Raw genomic sequence first — 24,789 nt, 5'->3', positions numbered from 1 at the left:
ACAGACGTGTCCGAAGAGGAAGCTGCGCAAACACTTTGGAAGCAGAAAGTTTTGAGTGCCATGCACTGGTGTGTGTGATTGAATGCCTCTCTTTAATCAGCGCTCTGACACGGTGTGAGGGGGACTCGCCTGGTTCCACTTGTTGTTCGGAGGTTAATGGAAAAGATTTCTAAAGATTTATTGAGGGGGCGTTTAATGACCTGATCGGTTTCACCGTGTGAAAACAAATGATGCTGTAAAAAAACCTCGCTGAGTTGGAGGGAGGGTGGAGGGCCGAGGGTGGGGTGGAGAGGGAGGGGGGGGGGTCACTTTGCCAAAATTAATGACCAAAAAGAGGGGAATGACTGTTTATGGTTTGTTTTCCTTTTGTCCCACTTCGTGCTGTCAGTTTAAAGATACTGCTGGACTCCCTGCCTGACCCAAAGGACGTCTGCAGAGTCCAGACAAACCCACAGCTTGGACAAATGAGAAGTAACAAGAAAGGCTTAGAAACGTGACAAAAGGTTCAAACTGAACGATTGTTTTGTGTTAAATTAATATTAGGTGGTCCTCCTCCCCCCTTTTCCTCGGTTAGATTTCATAGATGTCACGCCAGAGGAAGACGCAGGTCACTTTTCACTTGGTGCTCGACTTCCTCTGCCGCTGCACTCACACCAGACTCTGCTTCTACACATTCACCCCCCCACACACATCCACCGGGCAATCCGATACTAAATAAAATGAAATTAAATAAATAATCGAGGGATTTGTAAGGAAACCCCAAAGAAATAAACGAAAAAAATAATGATGATTTCATATTCAACCAGCAAGAAGGAAAATATCGAGGATACAGTTTAAAACCAAGGATGCAAAAGTTTATTTTATTTGCTGTCGACAGGTTTGATGGGTTAATTAGAAAAAAAAGAGGAAAGAATTCATATAAAAGTAAAGTAATTACTGTGGTGGAGAAAATGTCGAATCATTTTTAAATACAGTCGTTTAAAAACCGAAATGGATCAAAGGAAACACATTTGAGAGTAGGAGAGACATTTTTGACCTCGCAGTTAATAAAATCCAAAGGATGTGATAAAGCCGAATAGACGTGTTTCTGAAACCAAAACAATATATAAACCATCTACAAAAAATAATGCCTTCAAGAGCAATTGGCAAAATTAGTCCCCTTTTATTTGAAGACTGTGCTTTGCATTTAGGCTGCTCTTACATCTTTAGTCCCATTCACATATGGCTTGCTGGATATTATTAAAAACAGTGAGCAGAGTCTTGTTTATTCCTAAGGCAACAATATACAAATTATGAAGTGAAAAATGAACTGATTGTAGCTGAAAAGCAGAAAGATGAGCAATGGTATCTTGAAATGAAACTCATCAAATCAAATAATAAGCCAACTTCTTTGCAGAAACCTGGAGAGATCTGAATCAAATTAAAAGGAAATTAGGCCTGCAACCATCAGCCACAGATGTCTCATTACAGCAGAAAGATAATCCACAAAAGCCTAAAACCATACACACAGTGGGCAGGATTTCACAGTGCTCATGTTTAACAATGGCAACTATTTGAAGTTTAAAAAAAGAAATAAAGTGTACTGTTGAGAAAGTGTCTAAGGTATCGTAAGATTTAAGTATTCGGTTTGAGTTTTTACGAATGTCATGACATATTAGAAATGCATTCCATTAAGCCTTGAGTGGTTCATAAAACGGCAGCCTTATGGAAAAAAATTATCATGTTTGTGTCACATAGTCAGATTATGCGCAGCTGAGCAGAGAGCTGACTTTGTCACTTCTAAGTACACAAGAAGGGGAGCCACAAGAAGAAGAAAAAAAAAATGGGGGAAGAAAAAGATATGTTACATTTCTCCAACATCTAAGGAAATATCATTCAGGCTTAGAATAATATTGAAATCTTGGATTTCCTGACATGTGTAAGGCGATATATTGAGGCTTTATGAATGTTGTGAGTTGACTTCTGGCTCCTGTTAAAATGAGATATCCCTCAAACCCATTTTGATACTTGACTTTAACTGATTTTAAATACGCTCAGTATCCTGAATTTTCCATATTCAGCACAGGTTGTATTTGTTTTATTTGTTTCATCACATTCAATCATCTGGAGCCATCAATTTCAAGGCTGTAAGACTGAAAAAAGTGATATATTTCTATAATAAACACGGAGAGGTGGACTCTGTGCAGTTTTCCAAATCAAACCCACAGATTTCCAACAGTAAACATGTACAGTTATGAGACGTATTGGCTTAATATTAAAAATCAAATAGTGTGAATGTGTGCATGAAATATTGCATTCAAATTTAGCTACAGACCGGGAAAAAAAAAAGAAAAGAAAAAAAGATCTCTTATTATTAAGCGCAGCAATCCCAGAAGTATATGACACGGGTTAGAGCCACATTTCACAGAAAGCTGAATGAAAAAAGTGAAGTTTAAAAGCGAACTTAACGAGTTGAGGAGTTATAAAGGAAACATAAAATCAACCAGCTCTTTTTGAAGCACAACAAATGTTCACCGAAAGGGGTGATTCACTCTTACTGAAAACATCCGTGGTAGGAATGGGCTGGGAAAAAAAAAAGAAGATGAGTATTGGCCATGTTAAAATGATATCTAATCTAAGCAGACCATTCCAGACAGCATGAGCTGAAGCAGACCGGGCTTTAGGGTGGTGGGTGTGGGGGGTGGAGGGAGAGACTGAGCGGAGCAGACTGGAGGGCAGGAGGGGCATTAGCTCAGTTCAGGCTGATGTCAGGACAATTAGAGGTGCACCACAATGCGTTGTGCACAGCGGCTGTCAGACTTAATCTTTGCTGCCGTGGCCAGTACCCGCAGCCAGGCCACAACCCACGGGAAGCGCGAACACTCAGGCGCATATTGCTTTGACAGTTGCACTCATCTAGAAATAATGCAAAATGTTATTGTGATGTATACATGGTGACCCTGTACTCTTGTCTCTTACACAACAAAGCTATGAGAATGCAGAGCCAGGGAGGGCTGGAAAGAAGACATGACACTCGGCCAGAAGAGTTAGAAGGATATATGGAAGTTACAGGGGAGAGAAAGAATTAAAAAAATAAAAATAAAAGCAGAGGGGATCTGGAAGCTCGGCCTCACTTTCTCTGTTTCCTCCTCTGATCCCGTGCGTACCCCTCCCTCTCCTCTTCTTGTACCAAGTCATTGTTGCTGGTCCTCTACAAATCCTGATGTTTGTTTTTGAGCGAGCTGCTGCGTGTGGTGACAGTGTTGGAGGTCTCCTCCGCCTCCTCGTCCTCTTTTGCCTCCAGGACTTCACTGAAGAACCTGAAGATGGAGGTGAAACTCATCCAGGAGGTCAGCTCGTGTCTCTCTGTGCCTACATACCGAAGATACACACAGATATACAAACACAAAGATAAACATGAGCAGCGTTCAGAATATATTCACTTACTGCGGCGTTGCACACAAAGAAAGCACATTTAAATTCTCTAACAAAATTTTAAATGTTGCTCGGTGTCCTATATACCTGCTGCGGCAACACAGAATACTACTAGATAAGATGTTTAATCTCTGAAGGCGATTCAGTCTCACGTTGCACTGCATCTCTTCCTGTAAGCCAACGACCTTGAGCATGAGAGCCATGACAGCCTATGACCTATTAGTCCAATGGGACGGCCGTAATATGTTATCCAAGTGGATACCTGATAATCAACACCAAAGCATGTCCCTCTCTCCATCTCAGGCCTTCCAACAAAACCAGTGTTACACACAATGGGTGCACTAAGTGAAACCAGTGGAGCGGTAGTCATTCATTCACGAGAGCTGATTGAGGAAACGCAAGACAGAAGATGGAGAGAATTAGCTGGCAAACATATCAGGTGGTCTGGCGGTAGCGAGGGGAGGCAGAAGTGCAGGGTTTCCCTCTGACCTCCTCGAGGTTAGCCAGTTCCCAAGTTGGGGTCGCTTGAAATCTGGTCTACGTGACTCAGGTTCCTGAGGGTTTGGGTATCACAGGCCAGCTTTTACTTGGACAGCGGCTGAATGGCAGTTTCTCCAGCACCAGTTTGTCCCGCTAAAGAAAGCCTGGGCTCTGCATTAGAGCATCACAGATGAAGACAGATCATGGCTGCAGCTGCTGCCTAACTCATTTCTACTCCCGCTTGTTAACCATTCAGTGCTAACAGATAAGAGCTTGTTTCTGCCCCTGTTGGCTAGCAGCTGGACTTGAAAAGCCATATTGTGGGGTCCTTTTCTCTTCCGAGAGGGAAAATGGGTTTGCTGTGAGATTATATTTATTTCATCTGTAGATACATAGATCCACGAAATGTTTTTACAGACTGAGGGATGAGTGACAACAATCCTGGCGCTGATGTTTTTTTTGTTTTTTTTAACTCTTTCTTTGCACAGTCATAAGTTATTTTTTTGCTGCAACTTGCATTTGCCAATGAGATAAGACTATGAAAATTGGATTGCTACAATTAACCCATGAGGATTGAAACAAGGGATAAGCCTCGGGTTGCCTGAAAACAACCAGTCCCAACAGCAAGGGGTTGAAAAACATGACCCTATGGAAGAGTCAGCTCAGTAGTACATTAGAAATACCCCATTCCCTCTGCGCCTTTCTTCAGTGCCTCTCTCCGTCCTTCATACCTTCTCCTGTGTGTACATTGTATGGGCTATAAAAACCCAGACTAGAAGGCCGCAGGGATACAATTAGGAGGCACCTTAAAGGCTCTCTCACCGTAGACAGGCCTCTGATGACCACTGCACTGACCCCATGTTTATTAGATTGACCCCTGCCTGGACGCATTAATGGAGATGGGCTGGATACACCAGTGTGTATGACTGTAAGACGGAGGGTAAGTGTGGGGTCTCTGAGAGTGAATATGGGTTCAGTTCCTGGTAGTGTGTTTTGTTTGTGTGTAATTTGTGTGTCCGAGTATGTAGGGTTCTCGATCACTCTGAGATAAGGGCCTGTGCTGCATACTATATAGCAGCGGGACTGCAGTCCGTGCCTTGGGTCAAATTTACTGGTCTAGCAATCATGGGAGTCAATAACCCGGCACTCTCAGTGACTCTGCTACCTGTGTAGGGCTCACTATAACACCCACCCCTGGAAAACAAAGACACAGCCCTCTCACACGTCTAATCTATCATTTATATCCAATTTGAGGCGCTGTGATCTTTTCCCACCTCCTTCTCCTCCACCCTGTTCCCCATTTCATGTGTGTCTCTCCCTCACTGCTGTTTTTGCTTCTTTTCGGTCCTCTTTTTTTCTCCTGCAGAAACGATCAATGGCGCAGCGCTCTCGCGTTCACCCTGAACTGGCAGTGAACTCCTGCAGAACGCCGCCAGCCTCTCCAGCCCATCCCATCGCAGTTCGGGGTCACCAGGGGGGCGTCTCTGTGCCAATATGCAGATGAGGCTGTGCCCCTCCAATGACTCTGGTGGTAGTATCCACCCCTCTAAATGGCGTGGGCTTTGAGATGAACCCCCCCCCTCCCTCGCGCTTTCACCCAGACAACACTCACACGCATAAGCCCACTCTCACATGAGCTTAAATAGGCCTGTAACAACTTACGTGCACTCTTCCTTTAATAGCCAAAGTGTGTCGAACCTAATGGATGTTGTCAAAGTGGAGATGTGACCACTGATTTAGAGGAGAAACCCCGATGACCAGGCTTCACTAGCCAGGAAAAGTGAGAGAGAGAAAAAGGGTGGGGGGCTGAATTACCTCAGCCATGCCACAAATCAAAGTAATATCTTTAAAAGATGTGGGGATCGATGGGGTGTCATCTGGCTCTATCCCGTGGTTAAAGTGAACCCATAAAAAGCCAATGAGTACTACTTTATCCCCAGTTTTAGTCTCATGCTGAAAAAGTTTCTTTTTTAAGCGATAAGCAGATTTTCCTTTTATGGCCAATTGATTTCATGTATTGTTAAAACACGATATGACAGGCAAAGAGCTCTTCCATTTTCATGATTTTAATTAGAACTTATATCTTGTTTTTCATTGATCAAACTTTGTAAATAAAGTACCTCGTGTATTTATGTGTGCTTTCTTGCATTAACTATGAATCAATTAAATTGCATGCACCAATTTTAACAGGTTTATTGTAATTGCATTATCTAATAAAGTTTACTGTAAATGCAATAATGTCCTCATTTATTGTAAATGCAATAATGATGTAATTGAACTACATAACATTGGCTATTGTCAAGGGAAATACAGAGAAAAATTCCTTACTTCAACACTGTGTTTATAATTAGTATTAGGCAATGGCAGACTTAAATGACATTAATACTTTATGTGGAGTGATGATGGCTATAACCTTGAGGTCACAGACGCGTGCGCACACATGCACACACATCCACATTAAGCTCCGTGATGATGTTTTACTGAGATGAATGAGTAAGTGACCCTTTTGGAATTACCCTCCATGCATATAAACATTTGTCCCCAAATTGTGGTCAAACTTAATCACAGTTATGAAGAAACACTCACATATATTTTTTTTTTGAATAATCTACGAACACCCTGATCATTGTGTTATGCTTGTCCATTGTGAAAACACCATGGAGTCTGAGTTGAGCAAACTTGAAGTGAGGTCAGTGAAATGAAATGAGAGGTTTTGGATAAGGGTGTATTGTCTTCCAAATCACTGAGGATTTATAATTCATACGTGCTGATATGCATGTTGAAAGTAGAAAGGGTTACAAAATCATCTCGAAGAATTTAGATGCTCTCCAGTCTACTGTTTTACAACGTCTCTGTAAATAGAAATTATTCAATTCTGTGATTATTATTTCGAAGTGGGCAGCCAGCATAGACGACTCTGCAGAATGAACCTCATATTAACAGCAATGAAGTATATCATGCACAAACCAAAGTGCATAGTTGCATGAAAGATGGTGTCCTCCACTATTAGTTGACTGACTCACGAACTAACCAAGAGGTGAAATATCATGTGGCGCTTAATCAAGAGGAAAATTAATTCCAAAGTTCATCAGTGTCTCTCACACAATAATATCAGTATGACCGTCTACTCGCTGGAACTAAGTAGGTGTTGTGATGCAGCAGGACCATAAACATCAAAGTAAATTTTATATGAAACAACAACAACAACAAAAATAAAACTGCCTCAGGCAGTCCAAGCGCAGGCTTTAATTCAATAGAAATGCTGTGAATTCACCTCGAGAGAAGCGTCCTAATCAGAAAGTCTAAGAACATGTTTGAGCTAAAGCAGATCTGTAGGAAAACTGCTCCAATATTCCTCCTGATTATTGTGCAGGTCTGATCTGCAGCTGCTGGTTACTGACACCTGAGGAGGATTGACCAGTGACTAATACCAAAGGTTTGCTTTTTGCAAAATTATGCTGTTGAATGAAGATGCAGATTATGATTGTAAGATATTATTTTAAGAGCGCATATTTAGCCTCCACGTGCGACTTTGATGAAGATCAGCTCTTAAATTATCCAATCAAAGCAAAAAGCAGGTCAGTCCAAAGGATTAACTGTCTTTTCTTTGCCGTGTTCAGTAACAGAGTGTGTGGTGTGAGCATGCCGTGGCAGAGTTTCAGTCCAGTGCCTGACCCTTGGCCTGTGTTTGACCACACTGCGTGTGTCGTGAGCCTAGCGAGGCTGCCTCATTATGTGGCAGGCAGAGGAGACTATTTGATCCTGGATATTTAGCCTCCTCCTCTCTGTCACAGCCACTGGAGCCCTCTCAAGGTAATTGACTGACTGTTTGATCTCCTTCTGGCTCTACAAGATGCTGAGACACACTCCCACACACACACACACCAACACATTCATTACTTGCATAGGAGTACTCATGGACGGTACATATTCACACATGTAACAGATACCCGATGTACCCTCCCCCAAAACACCAATCAATCCAACACATGTGCCAATGCGCACACGCGCACACACACACACACACACACACACACACACACACACACGCATCCACACACAGTCGTTATCATTTGTGTGCAGTGAGTGGAGGGAAAAGAGGAGGAGAGTTTAGAGCTGTTGAAAAGGAAACAAGAAAACTCCTCCATAGCTATGGGCCATGCTTTCTTCCCTGCGCACCAAACGCTGCACGCTGTTACAAATGGTAATCGGCTCTGATTGTCACAAATTTCAAAACAAACGCTAGGTGACTGAAAATCCAAAGTGACGCCCCGAGTGATACTCCAACAGAAAGCCTGAATCAAAGCATGCCGACTATAATTAGGTTCCATCTGGGCTACATTATTTAAAGCCGCACCAGTTAATTGCTTGTGTACAAATGGCCTATTTTATTTGAATCAAACTCTTTTTTTTGTGATTCATAATTACATTGATATGAAGGAAGCCATATCTCTTTACTTCATTTATAATATAAATGCATATTCGTATTATTAAGGGGACTTTGAGGCAAGGGAAATGTAAAGTGATGCTACTTTACTTTCAGTGAATTGAATTTCTTTAAACAATTATGGCCATTTAATCAAATATACTGACATTTGGGTTAAACATTTAATGAGCTTCAATTAAAAAAGGAGATGAATATTGATATAATCATGAAGTTAAAATTACAAAAACACAATACCTAACAGGACTGGCTCGCACGATGTTAGTGCATGCAGAAGCAAGCATTGTCTAATTTCCTCTTGTCAAAGTTTTCATCAAGAATCAAACACAAACAGAGCATTTTCTTATTGATTTCCTATTGACGGTCACCTTAGCTTTTGTTTAATCTCGATGTGAAGCCGAGCATTATGTTGTGATGTGGGCTCTGGCTGGGTGAAACCTTAGACGTGCTGCTGTTTGTGGAAACTATCTGTTGCATGGATCAGCGGTGGGGAATCGCTATCTGTATCCTGGTTGTCAGATGATCGGATTTCCGCTCCTGACGCTCTCTGATATTAGATGATCTTCTGTGCAGTCTGTGAGGGTATGTGCACACTGTGTGTGCTTTCGTGTATTAGTTCCCTGTGTGTCTGGTTCACAATATGAGATTCACAGGCGTGTACACTCAGTTATACTTGTTGTCATGTTGCTTGCCGACATGCGTAAAGGTTAAGGATGTCAGTTTGTCCCATGCGGCTGTCTGTCTAAAGGGGGCCGGACATGTTGCCGTTGGAGACGAGGTCAAAGAGAACCCAGGCAGGTGACAGGTGGCTAGCCACACAGCCAGAGCAACACTGTCCTCTGTAACAAAACATGGAGATGTTGTCTTCAGTTAAAAAGCTAATTAATTCTAAAATCATTCCCCCTCCCCGCCGCCACCTCTCAATTTCCACCTATGGTGATGACATCCACGTCAGATCAACAGACAGTGTAACACAGGTGTAATCAGACTCTCTGTTTATGCTATTCCGACACTGTGTAGTTGATTTTTTAATAAAATCAACACTGTACTAAGCTTTCACACATCTGCTGGAACAGGAGGGACACACATGTATCACACAGGAAAAAAATTTACAGATAAATTACTCAAAACAGAGCTCATTTCATCAAACCAGTAATACCACTGCTGCTTCTTGAATGCAATTCATTTTTAATGCTTGTCGGTAAGTGGGTCTGCTTTCCCCCCCATCTCCGTCGTACTGCTTTTAATTACTTTGCTTATTATTGTGTGTTGTTGTTAGACAAAAACAAGGCAGAACTCATTACACATCCAGAGATGAGGAACCTGAATCACTAGCTACAGGGACTGCTGAGGGGACTCTGTATTTACTTGGAATAAAATACAAACAGAATAGAGACACAGAAAAACAAAATCAAGCGGAAGCCCAAAGAGGGGAGGATATTGCATTAACTTGTTCAAATCATCTCCCAACGTCAGCTACTTTACATTCCATATAGTATTTCCTGGAAGAGTGAAACTTGTGACAACAAGGACTCCACACAAAAGACTGTGGCACTGTGCTTCTTATTTTTAATTTCTCCTTCAGTTTCATCCCTTCATCTATCCTTCCCCACTTGCCGCCTCCCTAACCAGACACTGAGACTGCACTGAGTGCTTTTTTATTTTAAAGTGAATAAGTGGCCTTGGCCGTCATAAAGGATCCTCGCTTTTATAGACTTGGAGCAGAGTATTTACAAGATAACCCCAGCCCAAGGACAGAGCAGGCTATTTGATACCAGTGTCAGACTCTCTCCTCTCCTCTTCAGTAAAAATCGAAAACCCAAACATACCCTCGCCTCTGACTGCACCTCTCAATGTCAGTTGTTTTACTTGGCTGCACTGAAATGGGATGAGACACCTTGAAATAAGAGGAGAGACAGCTGCATGTGGCATTTAAACACATACCTTTTCTCATTTACTTCTTACAATGGCGTAATAATGATATTAAGTTGAGGTACAGGCTTTTAAATGTATTGGAAATTAATATTAGCACAGGAATACACATCATGTGAAAACATATTTTGTGTCAGTCTTGTCAAAATAGAAACATCCAATTCACATATAAAGTTAATGAGAGACAATATGACTATTAAACTGTATTACTGAGACAGCACAAATTGTATTTATTTATTTGTTTACTTTTGGACGATGTTTTGAGCTCAGTGTTATCTAATAACTAAAAAATGTGTTTAACTACATTTTTGGAAAACACAGCATTATTACTTAAATGATCAGATGCAAATGTAAACCAAATTCCATTATTCCTTTCCATACAAACAAATCTCAAACTCGCTTCTACTAACAGGCCAACTTCAGCATTGTTAAGAACCCCCCCCCCCAGTTTAACCAAGACTCACTCACAGTTTCTGTTTCACAAATACATAAGATGTGCTCATGTACCTGTTGATTCAGAGTGTGTATATGACAGAGTGAGACACAGAAAGAGAGAGATTTGAGTGACTGAGTGTGCATACACATGTATGTATGGAGGGGCCTTGTTGGGAGTGCCACCCAGACATTAGCACTGTAAACAGTGCAGGCCTCCATCCCTGTCCAGGCCCTTTGTTCCTTCTGCACCACCATTGGTTGGGACTTAAATGGCAAACACTCGGGGGCTGCTAGCTCGCCTGACACGGTTTTGTTTTTGGCCTATTGAGGGGCAATGGAGAGCTTCTGTTTCTATGCCCAGGCACAATGTGTCTCAAAAGCAGCATGGCTGAAAAGAGAGGCCCCCACAAAGACTGTCCATTAGTGGAGGCACTGCATGCATACGTGTACGTGCTCTCACATAGGCATAGGAGCATACACGCACACTGACATGCACACACCAGAAATCATGATGCCTGGGTCAGGACAGACAACCTTGCCAAAGACAATGGCGGAGACAGAGCATGTGCATATGGGTAAGCACATGTGTACACCAGCAGACACACATACACACAGGACACAAGGGCACAGTCTATATAACCAAATCAAAGCCAAACCATGCACCACTTCACTATACCACACTCACTCCTCACTCACATAAACACACAACCTCTGCTCGACTTCAACACAATGAGCTCTGGCACACAGGCATGCATACACTCATGCACGTCCTAGCACCCTCAGGACAATGCCAGGCATAGAAACACGTGCACACACACACACTCTCCTACAATATCAGACATACTCACATCACTCAGTCACAAAAGAGGTGGTGAAGGAGAAAAGGGGAAGGAGAGGCCCCTTTGCACCTGTAAACCTGCAAGAAAGACAGGCTGCATTCAGAATCATTGGTCAAAGAATAGACAGCCTTGAGTGTGAGAACTTATATATAACCCGGTTGTCCAAGCTTTATAGAAGAATAAAGGACAGCCATTAACACCGCTGGCACATGCTTTGTTGCATGTAAATTATCAAAAGGAATTAGACACTGACTATATAGTGAGGCATGGTAAATTAATATGTAAAAATAAAGTAATTGTAAAGTAATATCTTTTTTTTAGCTGATTTTTTTTTTACAGATTTTTCAGCTTTTTTCTTTAAAAATAAATGCTCGTCATCTGGCTATAAATGTTTATGTGCCACTAGACTTGCCGCTTTCATGCTTACAAAGAAAAAATGTCTTTCTGCATTTTCTTCACAACACAGATGCTTTGTTTAGTGGTAAAAAGCACAAAGCACATTTGATGGCCTTACAGCAACAGATGTCATGAACTGCACTTCACCTAAAGCTCTCGTCAACATTATTTGCGAAAAAAAAAAAAAAAAAAAAAAAAAAAAGCGAGATGGGTGTAATGACTGGTATTCCATACAATGATTCGTCACCTGCGTCAATCTCAGACACTTTATAACGCTAAGCTGTTGCCTTTGAACCTTTGGACACAAACTAGTGGAGCTGCTCATATTTTATATTTGGCCTCAGAGCATACAGAACTGCAGAATTAAACAAACTTCTGAGTTTCTTAAGTGAGATGACATTTAAACAAGCTCCTTGGTTTCAATCCAAAAGCTTTCACTGCTTGATTGTCTCATACTTGACCTGGTGCACTAGGCATATATACATACCAAGAAATAACACAAACGTATGCTTCAAAATCTAAAAGCACAAGCTGAAAAACTTGCAGGAGAATACTGGCAAACATTTGTATTCATTTGAGTGTTCCCATTGACACCCATAAAACAGATCAGGCTTAAGTTACTTTAAGAGCAGTTTAGTTTAGTTTAAAAAACAATCCCTTTCCATACAATCATTGTATTCCTTTCAGTAATAATCTCTGTCCAGATAACCAAATAACAATTCATGCACCAGAAGCAGATTGTCAGCTCTGCAGTTGTGCCATTGCAAAATATATTATGAATGAATAAGAGAAGCAGCACTAGTATCTTTAAAATGTGGACTCTCACTGCACAACAGCAGCTAGAAAGGACAACAAGGTCAGTAACACTTGTATTTCGGTTTCCATGCTCCATTTGCCACTGGAAGTCAAGGCTGATAAGACCCAATCGGGTCACAGTTTCCAAAGGGCTCAGTTTCTTTAGGTACACATAAAAAAAAAAACAAACAACAAAAACATTTTCGAGGCTTGAAAGCTTCATGGTATTACTGCCAGTCGAAAATGATGCAAAGGTGATGTGTTTTAAAACGTGCTTTATTATGTAACCTTAAAGAAAATGGGAAAAAAAGCCTACTCTCAAGTCAATTTTCTAACCACTGAGATAGTGATGTATTGGACTACGTGATTTCCATACACTTTAGGGACAAAGAGTCCACTTATAGTCAATTGTAAAATCTAAATCAAAAACAAAGTTCTTAAAGAGACTTCTTGACTTTTTTGCATTAAACAGAGGAGACACACAAATGGTATGTGTTAATGGAGCTTCTTCTCACATGACCTTTTGATCCCATGTATCGTAACACATCTAGAGGAAGGAGGTGGCATATTTGTGTGCTGAGGGATTGAACATAATAAAACAGAGGATAGGAGAGATGTGGAGGAGAGGAGAGGAGAGGACAGGAGAGAGGTCAGGTGGGGGGAGGAGCAGGCCAGGGGTGCAGATAGCAGAAAGTGGGTGTTGAGGGCGGGGCAGGTCTGAAATAGATCACTTAAGAGAACAAAGTGTAATTAATGGGTCACCAGAGATAAGAGGGCTCTGGTCCTATCTGGGAATGTGCTAATGGAGTTGACACACACTCAACAAGATCAGTGGACAACCCCTCTTCATGTGTGAGTGTGTGCATGTGCATGCTTGAGCGTGTGTCACACACAGTGGATAAATAGTGGAAGATAACTGCTAAGGCGACAGGTTAACATGGTTTCCTCCATGACGAAGATCTGCCTTGCCCTGCAATCAGAGAAAATCCAGAAGGAAACGCATGCAAGCGAGCACACGCACACACATGCACACAAGATTTTTCCCCATAAACACAGCCATAACACAGAACCATATCTATGCGAGTCAGCCTCCTTTACTCACGTAGACATCCCACATCAAATCAAAACATGAACGATGTTATTACACTTGAGGAGCCAGCGCGGCTTCAGTCGCAGGGATGTGGTTGTTTACGGAGAGATGGAGGGGGAGGAAGCCGCCGGGTCAAGAGAGGGTCAAACCTGAAGTGTTCTAAGAGAAGCAAACTGACACAAACCTCTCCTCAAACTTCCTGCCTGCGTGTGTCCCTGCGTCAGGGGAACCCGGCTGGAGCCAAGAGGCCTGTGCATGTGGATATGTATGTGTGCCTGTGTGTTGGTTAAATCTCTCGGGTTTGGAGCCTGGCCAGTGAGGTCGGGGGAGGGTTGTTAGGCGTCCACGTGTGCTGGGACAGTGAGATGGCCTGTGATGGACAAGGCAAGACAAGGAGGATTTCCCCTGTTTGTCTGAGAGAGAGGAGCTGCCGCGTCACATGCACAGATGGAGAAATCTGTCTCTGGGATGGATTTCTTGTGTGAATGTGTGTGGCATGAGGTAAACAGGTCAGGCAGCTGGCTGGTTTTGTGTGTAGGTGTGTGTGTGTGCCTATCTCAGGGTCACAGACCCTGGGGCCATCTACTTCAGTCTAGTTCAGTCAGACAAGCCAAGGCCACATTAACACACTACATGACTTAATAATATAAAGACCCTTGGCTTGGCGCAGCAAATACAAGGCTCAAAGTAGGGTGAATAATCAGAAAAAGGAGAAAAAAATACAACAAAAACAAAAAAATACACATCTTACATCTTTATGGAAATGAACTATTTCATGCCATTAGAGTCACCTTGACAAGTCAATAAATATCAAATGAAGTGAGAGTAACAGTCCTTAAACACAAGGGCGTGACCTCGACAATAGCAAGCTGCGCATGGAGCTCCAGGTGAATCTTAAATCTTGCATTGAATTGTTAGTGTCCACAGCAGTCTGAAAAAGAGTGGTTTGTTTGTGTTTGAAGGTGTGATGTAGCATTTGGGGGTTAAATGGAGAGGAACGAGACTCCGATGTGTCAGGACAAGGGAAGAACAGCTTCAAAGGCTCAGCAGCAACTCTTGTCTCTCTCACACACACACACACACGCACACGCACACACACGCACACACACGCACACACACGCACACACACACACACACACACACACACACACACACACAGACACGCGCACACACACTGACGGACAGTCCATTGCTCCCAGCATATCTTTACTTTGTCCTTGGACTGTCTGAATACCACTGGAGGCAAGTATGATTTCAGAAAGCAAGAGGGAACAAGAGAGAGGGGGACAGAGAGAAGGGAAGAAAGAGGAAAATGATAGAGGGAAAGAGAGGGAGAGAAAAGAGGCGCCCCTCAATGACATCTGAAGAGATAACTCACTCTCTAGAGCTTCTTTTCTCTTGCTATCACTTTCCAGGCAGCGTTTCTTCCACATAAGGCCTAAAGTGTGAGAGCGTGTGTGTGTGTGTGTTAACTTTGCGTGTGTACGGATGAGTGACAGTGGTATATGTGGGAATACCGTGTACGTGACGGTGAAGAAAGCGAAAGATTTTTGAATCTCAATGAGATGATCTAAAGAGCTATCAAGCACAACAAATGCATACTGAAGGTGTACGCTCACCAAAAAATTATTTCTGCTTGGAAATACGTGATGACTGTCAGAGATTTTGTAGTAGATTAAGAAAATAGAGAAATGAAACTGGCTGTCATGTTTTTGTGAACAGCCTAAATCTGAAAAGTGGTAATACAAAGTAACCGTGTGCAGATAATCTGTATATTCATGTCAGGGTCAATGCAGAGAGTCTGCACTCAGCTGGCTGCTTAAGAAATGATGTACAGAGCACAATACAAACAACAGCTGGCTTTTCTCTTGATTGAAAGTTAACTTTGGGAAAACAAAGTATCGGGCCACTGTTGGGTCACAACATTGTCGAAAACACCCAAACTAAACAGCAGGAAAACGCAAAGCGCTGCGATGCCGACACTGTTGTTGAAAATGTTTCCTTTCGCAGGCACAGACAACTATGAGGAAGAGTTAACCTTTTGATAAGCTGCTTCAGGCCCCAGCTGTATGCATTTTTCATAAAATATGTGAGTCAGAAAGAGAATAATTATCTCCTCTCGCTCTGTGGAGAGGCAAGGGGTTGCAGCCCCCAGTCTGCTCTTCATAAATGAACGAAGTCCTGAAACTAAGTAACGGTGATGAGCACGGAGAAAAAGTGAGCTACTCTAATTCATTACCCAAATAATAAAGGAAATGCACACAGTAAAACTTTATTATTTTAATTTAAAAGTGGAATTAAGTTTAACACAAATCTGATGGGAAACCTAACTCACAAGCCTGTTAATGTAATATTGTTTGCTCATTCTCTTCAGTGCGATCACATTTGTGCAGTGCAGCTTCATGGGCTTCCGGCAGAGTTGTCTGGCAGAGAAGTTGGCAAATGAAAATGCACTGTGTTGTGCACCATTATTTACCTTTTTAAAGCAACTGCACTGCAGTGTCTCTGTGTCCAGTACAACTTCAGGCTGGTTTCTATGTTCTGTATTTCATCTGCACACCTGCACCTGTACCAGTCACCAGTAGAGCTGTTGTGTTTCTTTGACACAGTGTTATTGTTGGGTTGAACATGGCCCAACAGTCCTTGCACTGAAAGACTTTCCTAATCAGTACAAGAACAAACATGTATGCACAAACACACACAGAGACACACAAGTTGAGCCTGCCAAACAGGGCAAGGTCACTGATCCCTGCTTCAGAGTGGCCACAATCACCTCTAGAGCAGACACAATCTACACCTTCCCTGGCACAAATGCACAAATACACCGAGGTGCACACAGAGAAAAGAACAAAAACCCAAAATAAATAAAAAATAAATAAAACAGAGCACCCACCCTGACTGAGCTTAAGACCTTTATCTGACAGCATCAGCTAACACCAGATACACACACAGTCCTGCCCTGACCTTGCAGCACTTCAAGATTAATCAAAATTGTAGCTGGGATCAGAGGTGTGGGTAAAATGGGCAGAGAGAGTCATTCATTTTGTGCACGTGTGTGTATTTTTCCTTACGTGTGTCTATGGCGGGGTGGATGAGACAGACTCAGAGATTGAGGGAGGGGAGGTCAGGGGAGGCACTCACCCTCTCAATCCTCCACTATTGACTTCTGAGCAGAGAGACCGCGCCGAGCGGTCAACGGCAAATAGAATAAACTGATCAATAACCTCACACTTGTCAGGAGGGACCAAGGCACCTTTAAAAAAAAAATCCAGTGGCCCATTTTGAACTATGCAGGAGGAGGACATTGATCAAATCACACAGAACTCCGCCAGCCTTCGCACCCAGTTTTGTCCTCTATCCCTGACGTGTATGGAGTATTACTTCTCAAAAACAATGTGTGTGAGGGCTTGGAGTGAAGGCGGCAATGGGGGTTGATGAAGTGTCCTGGCATTTCAACAATGGGAAGTCATAACTTTGTGGCAAATTAAAACATTAAGAAGAATTCAAGGAAACATTTGGAAGAAAACTGTTTACCATAAACAGCAAACAATTAAAGAATGTGACTGATAGTGTGCGTCTTAGAAGTGGACGTTTGCTAAGGCAGGTGTTAGTGGGGGAAAAGGGGAGTGTGGGGGGGTTAGCAGGAATGGGGAACTGAGGGAAAGAGGAAGGAAACTGTGAGTGTGAGCGGCAGAAACCGAAGTGCAGGAAGGAAGAAAGCAGAGGAGAAAAACTACCCCTTGTCATAATTTAAACGAGCCGTAGTCTCCCAATGCTCTGTTTACAATGTATAATTTATGCCTCCCAGTTCAAACACAGCTTTATCTGCACTCAGCTGCTAAGTGATATGATTTCACTTTTTATAGCAGCCCCCCCACCCGTCCAATCCACCACCACCCCCAGTCCCTCTGTAATGCAGGCTGGTGTGATTCTGCACGCCTCATGCACTGACTTTCAACTGTACAGCCCCCTGAGGGCTAAAGTAGCATATTAAACCCCTCCCTAACCCCATCGTCTTCCCCCCCTTAAGCAAAACCGCAGTCCTAGACACACACTTAAGCACATTAGTGCTTGTGTGTATGTGTGCACACTCACAGACACGCACACTCTAAACGCTGCAAAAGGAGAGGGCTGCCTCATATTTTACAGCAGTTAAAGTTTCTTTTTGTATTTATAGCTGTGTTGGTGAGCGGTAATGTCCCATTTCACAGCAGCACACTCTGACCTCTGATCAGAGCCGCTCTCATGACCCCGCAGCTCTCACAGAGTTGCACTAATATGCCACTTGGATTACTTTGGTGTAATGGCACTTTTCATGCACTCCCTCCACATTTATGTGTGCGTGTACACTCATTCACACGCACACGCACACATACTATAGATATATAGATATTGTATTGAATTTCATACTGTGGTAATAATCTTGCTGATGTCTGATGTCCTAATGCACAAAGTGGTTGTCAAAGTATACACCATATATAAACACTTAATGGTTCACCAGAGTGTTGGGTGCTGCGTTAGCACCCAGGGTCTAGAATGTAAAAAAAAATAAATAAATAAATAAATAAAAAATAAAAAATAAAACCTGTCATGTGCGTCAGATAAGCAGTAGTTAAGATGAATCTTGGCGATTAACATAATTCACTATATTAGCAAATCAAGTAAAGTCAATGGCTGTAATAACTTAGCTTTGCGTTGAACATGATTTCTGAGATATTTAAAAATTCTTAAATCACGTGCGATGATTTTGTGCCTCATATACAATGAAATGGAAACCTCACTGAATCACATCTTATGAACTCTGACATAATTCCTATTACACACTCAATATATCTGACTTTGGCAAAGTATTAACCCCAGGCTTTCCTGTTTCTCTGAACATTTCTCCTTTACTTTCCCACTGTTCCAACTATTCATCATACCTCTCCCTTCCTCCAGCATCCCTCTTTTTACTTATTCTTTACCATCTCCACCCTTCTTCTTTCTCAGCTATCTGCCTACATAGTGTTTGCGCTAGCAGAAAATTCCCACTTCATCTCTCAGGAGAACAGCGTTTTTCTCTGCTCCGCTCGTCTCTCGCTCTGCACTTGTATGTTTTCCATGCTGGCAAAGCTTCCTCTTCCTGTATGCAGCAGGGAGTGTGCTCCGTCTGAGGCTGTCCCATAAGGGACCTTACAGTGTGATGTTACAATCCCCCCCATCCAGTGGGATCCTCACTCTATCTTCCTCTCTCTCTGGCTGCTCTTTTCTCTCTTTCTCTACAGGATAATCACGGCCTCTTTTTTCCTCGTCTCTAACTACTTTATCCTTTTCTGTTTCACTTACTTTCTTATGTGTTGGTCTGTCTTTTACACCTCTGACACTTTCCACCTTACATGCACTGTCCCTCCCTTGCGCTCTACCCCAGCTGACAGAAACATGCTTAAAATTACGCCTTTTTCCTGTTTACATTTCTGTTTTCCTGTATTCTTTTCTGGCAGTGACTGATTTAGTTAGTCAAAAAAGTACAAACCCAGCACATTTGGAGTTAACTTATGATTAACTGTGGTCTGCAGTGGGGTCTTTGAATTAGAATCCATTGATTGCAAACTTGTCATCATCCATCTTATACTGTGCAGTCTGGAATTCAATAATGTTGAGATATCTTTGAATACAACACTCTGGGTTTTTGCTTTTAATTGAACAGAGTATGAAGCGCTAAGCAAAGTACAGTCTGGAACTCTAAGACTCCAGTCCCTAGTTGTTACTATAACGCCCCAAATCTTTAGTCTTTAGCCTCTGGGGAGGTGGCTGTTGTGTGTGCGTGCTGCAGTCCAAGGTGACTTGCCAGGCAGCATACCAGAGACCCCCACCATATGGTCTGGGGCTGTCCTGCTCCAGTGTTCCTGTAGGGGCCAACCATGATGGTCCACCCCACAGTTTTTGAACTGGGCAACTTGCCTCGTGACACACACACACACACACAGTGGTTAGGGGGGAAAAAAAAAAAAAAAAGCACATGCAAGAAAAGAATATGTACTGCAGATGTACAGGGTCTCTCATTCAACAGAAGTGTCTCACAAACTGGGGGCTTCTCTTCCTGACATCCCACAATGCCATGGTTAGTGTACAATCATTGCAACCGAACTAGACAAAATGGACGGGCTGCACAATATTAAATAAATTTACCTTCCTCTCTCAAACCAAGCTAAGCATTCTGCCAAAGGATCACCAACAGGAAACAAGTCAGACGGTATACAGTATACAATGCCTCATTACCACCAGTCACAGGAATAGGAGAGAGGGGTATGCAAGCATAATTACTTAAACTTCCAGTGAGCAGAAACTCCACTAGGGATTCGCATGTTAATGTGACATGTTTATTTTGAGATATTGGATGCTTTAATATATTTTCTGGTTGTCCTTGATAAGAAAGAATAATAGGTAAAAGAAATCAAATTAACACTAAACATAGTTCCACAATGAAATTAAATCCACTATTTGTTTATAAATTAGAAAAAGAGAAAAATGGTCTCATATCACCAATAAAATGTGGTGTGCTTTAAGCCTCTTATTACCCATATCTGTCCTGTAAACAAGCATGTCTCCACGAAGAAATCTGAAATTGGTCACTCCAAAGAGAAAGCTGCAGATGGGAACACAGCTTGGCTAAGCCACTCATGTAATGATGCCTACACATAAATATATAGGAAAATACTGCATGTTCTCCTGGGACTTCTAAAGATATAAACAGAGTTGAAAAGGTTGAGGGAGATTTTCAGTTTAGAAATCCAGAGCAATGTTTTGACTACAAAAGATGAGGTGCTGTGTGGGTGAGATTCCCTTGACCTGCCATCTATGGACAAGGTCTCCAGTTAATTAAGTTTCTTGTACATCCAACTGCATGGCTATTATGTTTGCAGTTCTCTTTGGAGATTAACATGGAGGCCTCTAAATCCACCTCACAATTTCATTTCATTCAACAGTATTTCTTTTTTCTTTTCTAAAGGTTCATATCAGCAATGTGATATGGGGGCGGTATGTGTATTTGTGCGTGCATGTGTCTCTGTTCTTTTCAGCATACATTTTGTGACTTGTCTGTGCTGAAGCGATAGATAAAGAGAGGGAAGGAGAAGGAGTGAGTCCTTTTCAGTGTGTAATCTGGCATGTCTGTGTGAAAGAGTGGTGTTCAACTGAAACACAGAGAATGGGATCCGGGTTAAAGCTGATTCACCTCTCTAAATATTGCTCTTGGCTGAAGATGACCCATTTGTCCATGTTGTTCTCGTGTGGACAGAAATGAGCAAAGACACAAAATGTCAGAAGCTGATGGCCGACATGAAACCTGACAGGAATCACAGAGTGAAGAGCCAGCTGACAAGATGAGGTAACGCTATCCTTCAGTGTAAATGATAAGTACAGAGGGCATACAGTGTAAGTATGTGGTGGCACACATTTTTTCCTGCTGTTATATGCAGACTAATATACATTCAAACACACACACACACACAAATGCACAAAGACACATGCCTAAAAAGTGATTGGTAGAGGGTGTTTGTTTGGGTGGAACTTGATCCTGTCTGTGCCCCAGAGCCAAGCAGGTGTTGGTGCACACACGTACACACACTTGAGTGAGGAAACCTGAACACCTGGGTTGCACAACCCTGTCAGACTCACATGAGCTGTCAAACACATTTTGAGATGAAAATGACCCGAGAGCTGAGGGGGGCACACCTGTGCCAGGGGGAGGCCCCCTGTCTGTCGAGGGCCCTCTCATAAATACACTCTGTCATGGGGACAAAGTTGTAGGCGTTTAATTGGTACTTAAACTCACTCGCTGCTAATAAGGGTAAAAATAACATCTCTCACAGCCATCTAAACAAAGGGACAAAGGAGGCTGTGAAGACAAAGAGGGTTACAGTAATACAGAGAAAGTAAAATTAGCATCATGTCCTGAATGGAGACTGCTGTGAATTTTGTGCATGTTGTATACTGAGTAGGTGCGTGGCTACCTGACTAGTTCCAGGCTGGTGCCCACAGCTTTGTTAATAATGTCTAAGTCTGTGGGTCTTCACAGGAAGGTACAGTGAGCAGCTTTAAACTTTACACTGCTCTGAGCAATCATTAAAGCCAGTCACACGTATGCACAAGAGCCGAAGTTTTTGAGTTCTTTACTTGGTTGCCTGGCACGGGATAGAGAGAGAGAGAGAGAGCTTGTGCATGTGTGTGTGTGTGTGTGTCAAGGGATCAAGGCATTGTTTGATCATTGCCCAGTATTGTTTGGTCTAGACATGAACAGACATTTTCACCTGTGCTCTTCATGTACAATGATGAGAAAGCACACAAAGTTGGGGAGTGATAGAAAAGCAAAATAAGTGGAATACGCTCAGAAACTGAGATATACAGAGGGGGATGGCAAAATGTCCCATCAGGAGACAAAAACAATGCAGCAACATAATGGTGAAGCTACAATCCCGCGCTAGGCAGTTGAGATAGATGCAGAGGGGGAAGGGACAGGGGAGGGCAGCGGGCTTGTGGGTCCTGTCCTGCCCTCGACCTGTGAATGCTGGCACACCCTGTCCTGCTGCTGGCTAAATAAAGAGCCCTAGGGTGGGCCAGGCTGGGCGGCAGGAGAAACAGACACAGAGTCGGCATTACCCAGCTAATCTCATTAGGGAAGCAGTCCTGCCAAGTTGCCGGGGGTCAGCCAGAGTGCCACGTCACTCACCGCACCTTTGGCACTCCCTGTAACCCCAAGGCAGGTTTAGGCTGAGACTCATGGTCAGCCAGGCTTAGAGGCAACAAGGGGTGGGGTTGTTGGTGAAGGTGGGCAACAGGCAGTAAAGTTAATACGTGCAGCATAAAGACAGGGGAGTGTCTGAATGTAGTACTTGGGAAACCAGAAAGTGGTTAAAAGGAAAACGAGAATGAGACAAATACAGTAAAAGAGATATATAGCAAATTAGACAGGGGCAGAGAAAGAAAGAGATAAAGACAGAGTCAGAGCAGCTGAGGGAAATAGAAATGGGGAAAGAGGCTGAGAGGATGGATAAGCAGCCTTCCCCTCTGCAGCTTGGTTTAATGTATTTACAGCGGATTGCATCAGGTTGCTGTAGATAAAAGGGCCATCGCCATCCAGCAGGGTCATCTGTAGTGTGATGTACCTCTCCTAAAGGGAATGTGTTTCACTGAGAACTCACACACACTTACATCCACACAGAGGTTTAAGTTGTGTAGCCACAGAAACAAGAATACACAAGTGTGGGCATACATACGCACAGACGGTCAAATCTCAAAGGAAAATATGAGAAGCCAACAGAGTGTCATAAACCCTTGCAAGTTCTTTCCCATGGCGCACACCCCCCTCCTGCCTTCCTATCTCTTTCCCTCCTTCCCTCCCTCTGTGAGCACAGTTGGGAGCTGATATGATGGCACTTTTAGCTGGAGCTCCCTGTGCTGGGTTGACATTCTGGAGCATGGGCAAAGGTAGGAGTTTACAGCCATGCGGCACCTCCATCCTGTCAACACCTCGGCTGCATGCTGCTCCCAGACAGAGTCAGACACATTGGCTAACGTTACAAACATCAGCAGCACTGTTGGCTGGGGACACAGAGCAGTAGCTCTAGTCCCTGTCCCAGACCGCAGAGGAAAACATTTCTGCATCTAACTCGGGCTTTTAGTGCTCTCTAATCTCAATTTGGGGCTTAACCCCGACAAAATTTTGGAAATATTGTACATTCATATACAAGTACATATCTCATATACTCAACATTCAAACTTAATTTCTTATAAATGATTACTTTCATTGGCAGCTGCATTTACATTCTTCCAAGGTCAAGGCTCGTAAGACTTTGCATTATCTCACACGGATTCTCAAGTTTTGGCTTTAACTGTTAGTCCAACAGTGCCTTTCTCCTGACCTTCTCACAACCTCTAAATGTCAGCAGGAAATAAGCAGGGTGAGGGCTAGGAAGGCCAAAATAGCACGACCAGTGGCACACACACTGCTATGGACTGAGCTCAGCTCTTTAAAACCTCAATCTCATTATTGTAACTCCTGGTACTCCTGGTGAGAGGGATAGAAAGGGAGAGAGAAAGTAAACTGAGAGCAACACGGAAAACAGAGATTGTCAAGGCTAAAACTGCCAGTTTGTTTCTGTGCTGACTAAAACTAAAGCCATCATCCAGTCTATTGGCTGGCACTTCCATCATTAGCCACTCGCCAGTGCCAGTGGCTTTAAAAACAAAGTGAAAAAAGGGAAATTAACACAATCGTCTTTTCTACTCAGGGGACACATTTTTTGAGCTGCCTTAGTTAGCTTAGCGTTGTAACGTTCATGATGGCTGGCTGGCTGGCTAATGGGCTGGGTGACTACTGTGATGAGTGCCTTGACTGATAGCAACCATCGCTGGGACTCCCTGGCTAGCTAACTGACTAGCTGGCTGGCTGCCTAGTTGGGTGGCTGCTGGTTGGTGTGTTGCTGGCTGTCTGGATAACAGCAGAGAGTTTATGTTATTGTTGAGCTCTACTCGACACCCTGAGTGTGTTTAGACGTGCCCTGTAAACTGTGCGTAAGAGCATCCACTGCATATTGAGCCCATCATCCAGATCCCTCCTAAAATAGGCAGAGAAGGAGTCTGAGTCAGGGGGGAGGCAGCTAACCAGAGAGTGTAGGGCGCTGAAGGAAAGGTTGAGAGTTCACAGCTGAGTTCAGACGGGCCCTGCACTTCTGTGGGCCCCCGGCCAAGGCAGAGATAGGGATAAGCTCCTGATGGTTCCAGTGTGAAATGGGATCAGAGGAGGGACAGAGGGAGGGATAGAGGGATGGAGGCTGAGCTTTGGGGGGGTCACTGTATGAATAGGCCAGAGTTGATGTTGAGATTTGAAATTGTTTAACAAGCTCGTGTTGGAATACAGTGCCGGGAGCAGGGTTGACTGAACTGCAGCTGTACTGGGAGGGAACATGCTTGGAGGAATTTCTCTT

At 43.1% G+C, this 24,789-nt stretch overlaps 1 protein-coding gene across 1 annotated transcript in view; it reads right to left on the bottom strand.

Annotated features, from left to right (window-relative positions):
• Positions 1 to 813: 813 nt before the first annotated feature.
• arb2a (ARB2 cotranscriptional regulator A) overlaps positions 814 to 24,789 on the bottom strand; it is a 138,232-nt gene continuing 114,256 nt past the window's right edge. Inside the window, exon 11 of the mRNA XM_029511320.1 lies at positions 814 to 3,351. Coding sequence (XP_029367180.1) covers positions 3,191 to 3,351 — 161 coding nt within the window. The 3' untranslated portion in view covers positions 814 to 3,190. The remainder of the gene's footprint in view (positions 3,352 to 24,789) is intronic.

This window comes from Echeneis naucrates, chromosome 9, assembly GCF_900963305.1.
Source record: "Echeneis naucrates chromosome 9, fEcheNa1.1, whole genome shotgun sequence".
Classification (NCBI taxonomy): domain Eukaryota; kingdom Metazoa; phylum Chordata; class Actinopteri; order Carangiformes; family Echeneidae; genus Echeneis; species Echeneis naucrates.
The sequence above is the reverse complement of the archived record's forward strand: the minus strand, read 5'-3'. Positions and strand labels throughout refer to the sequence as shown.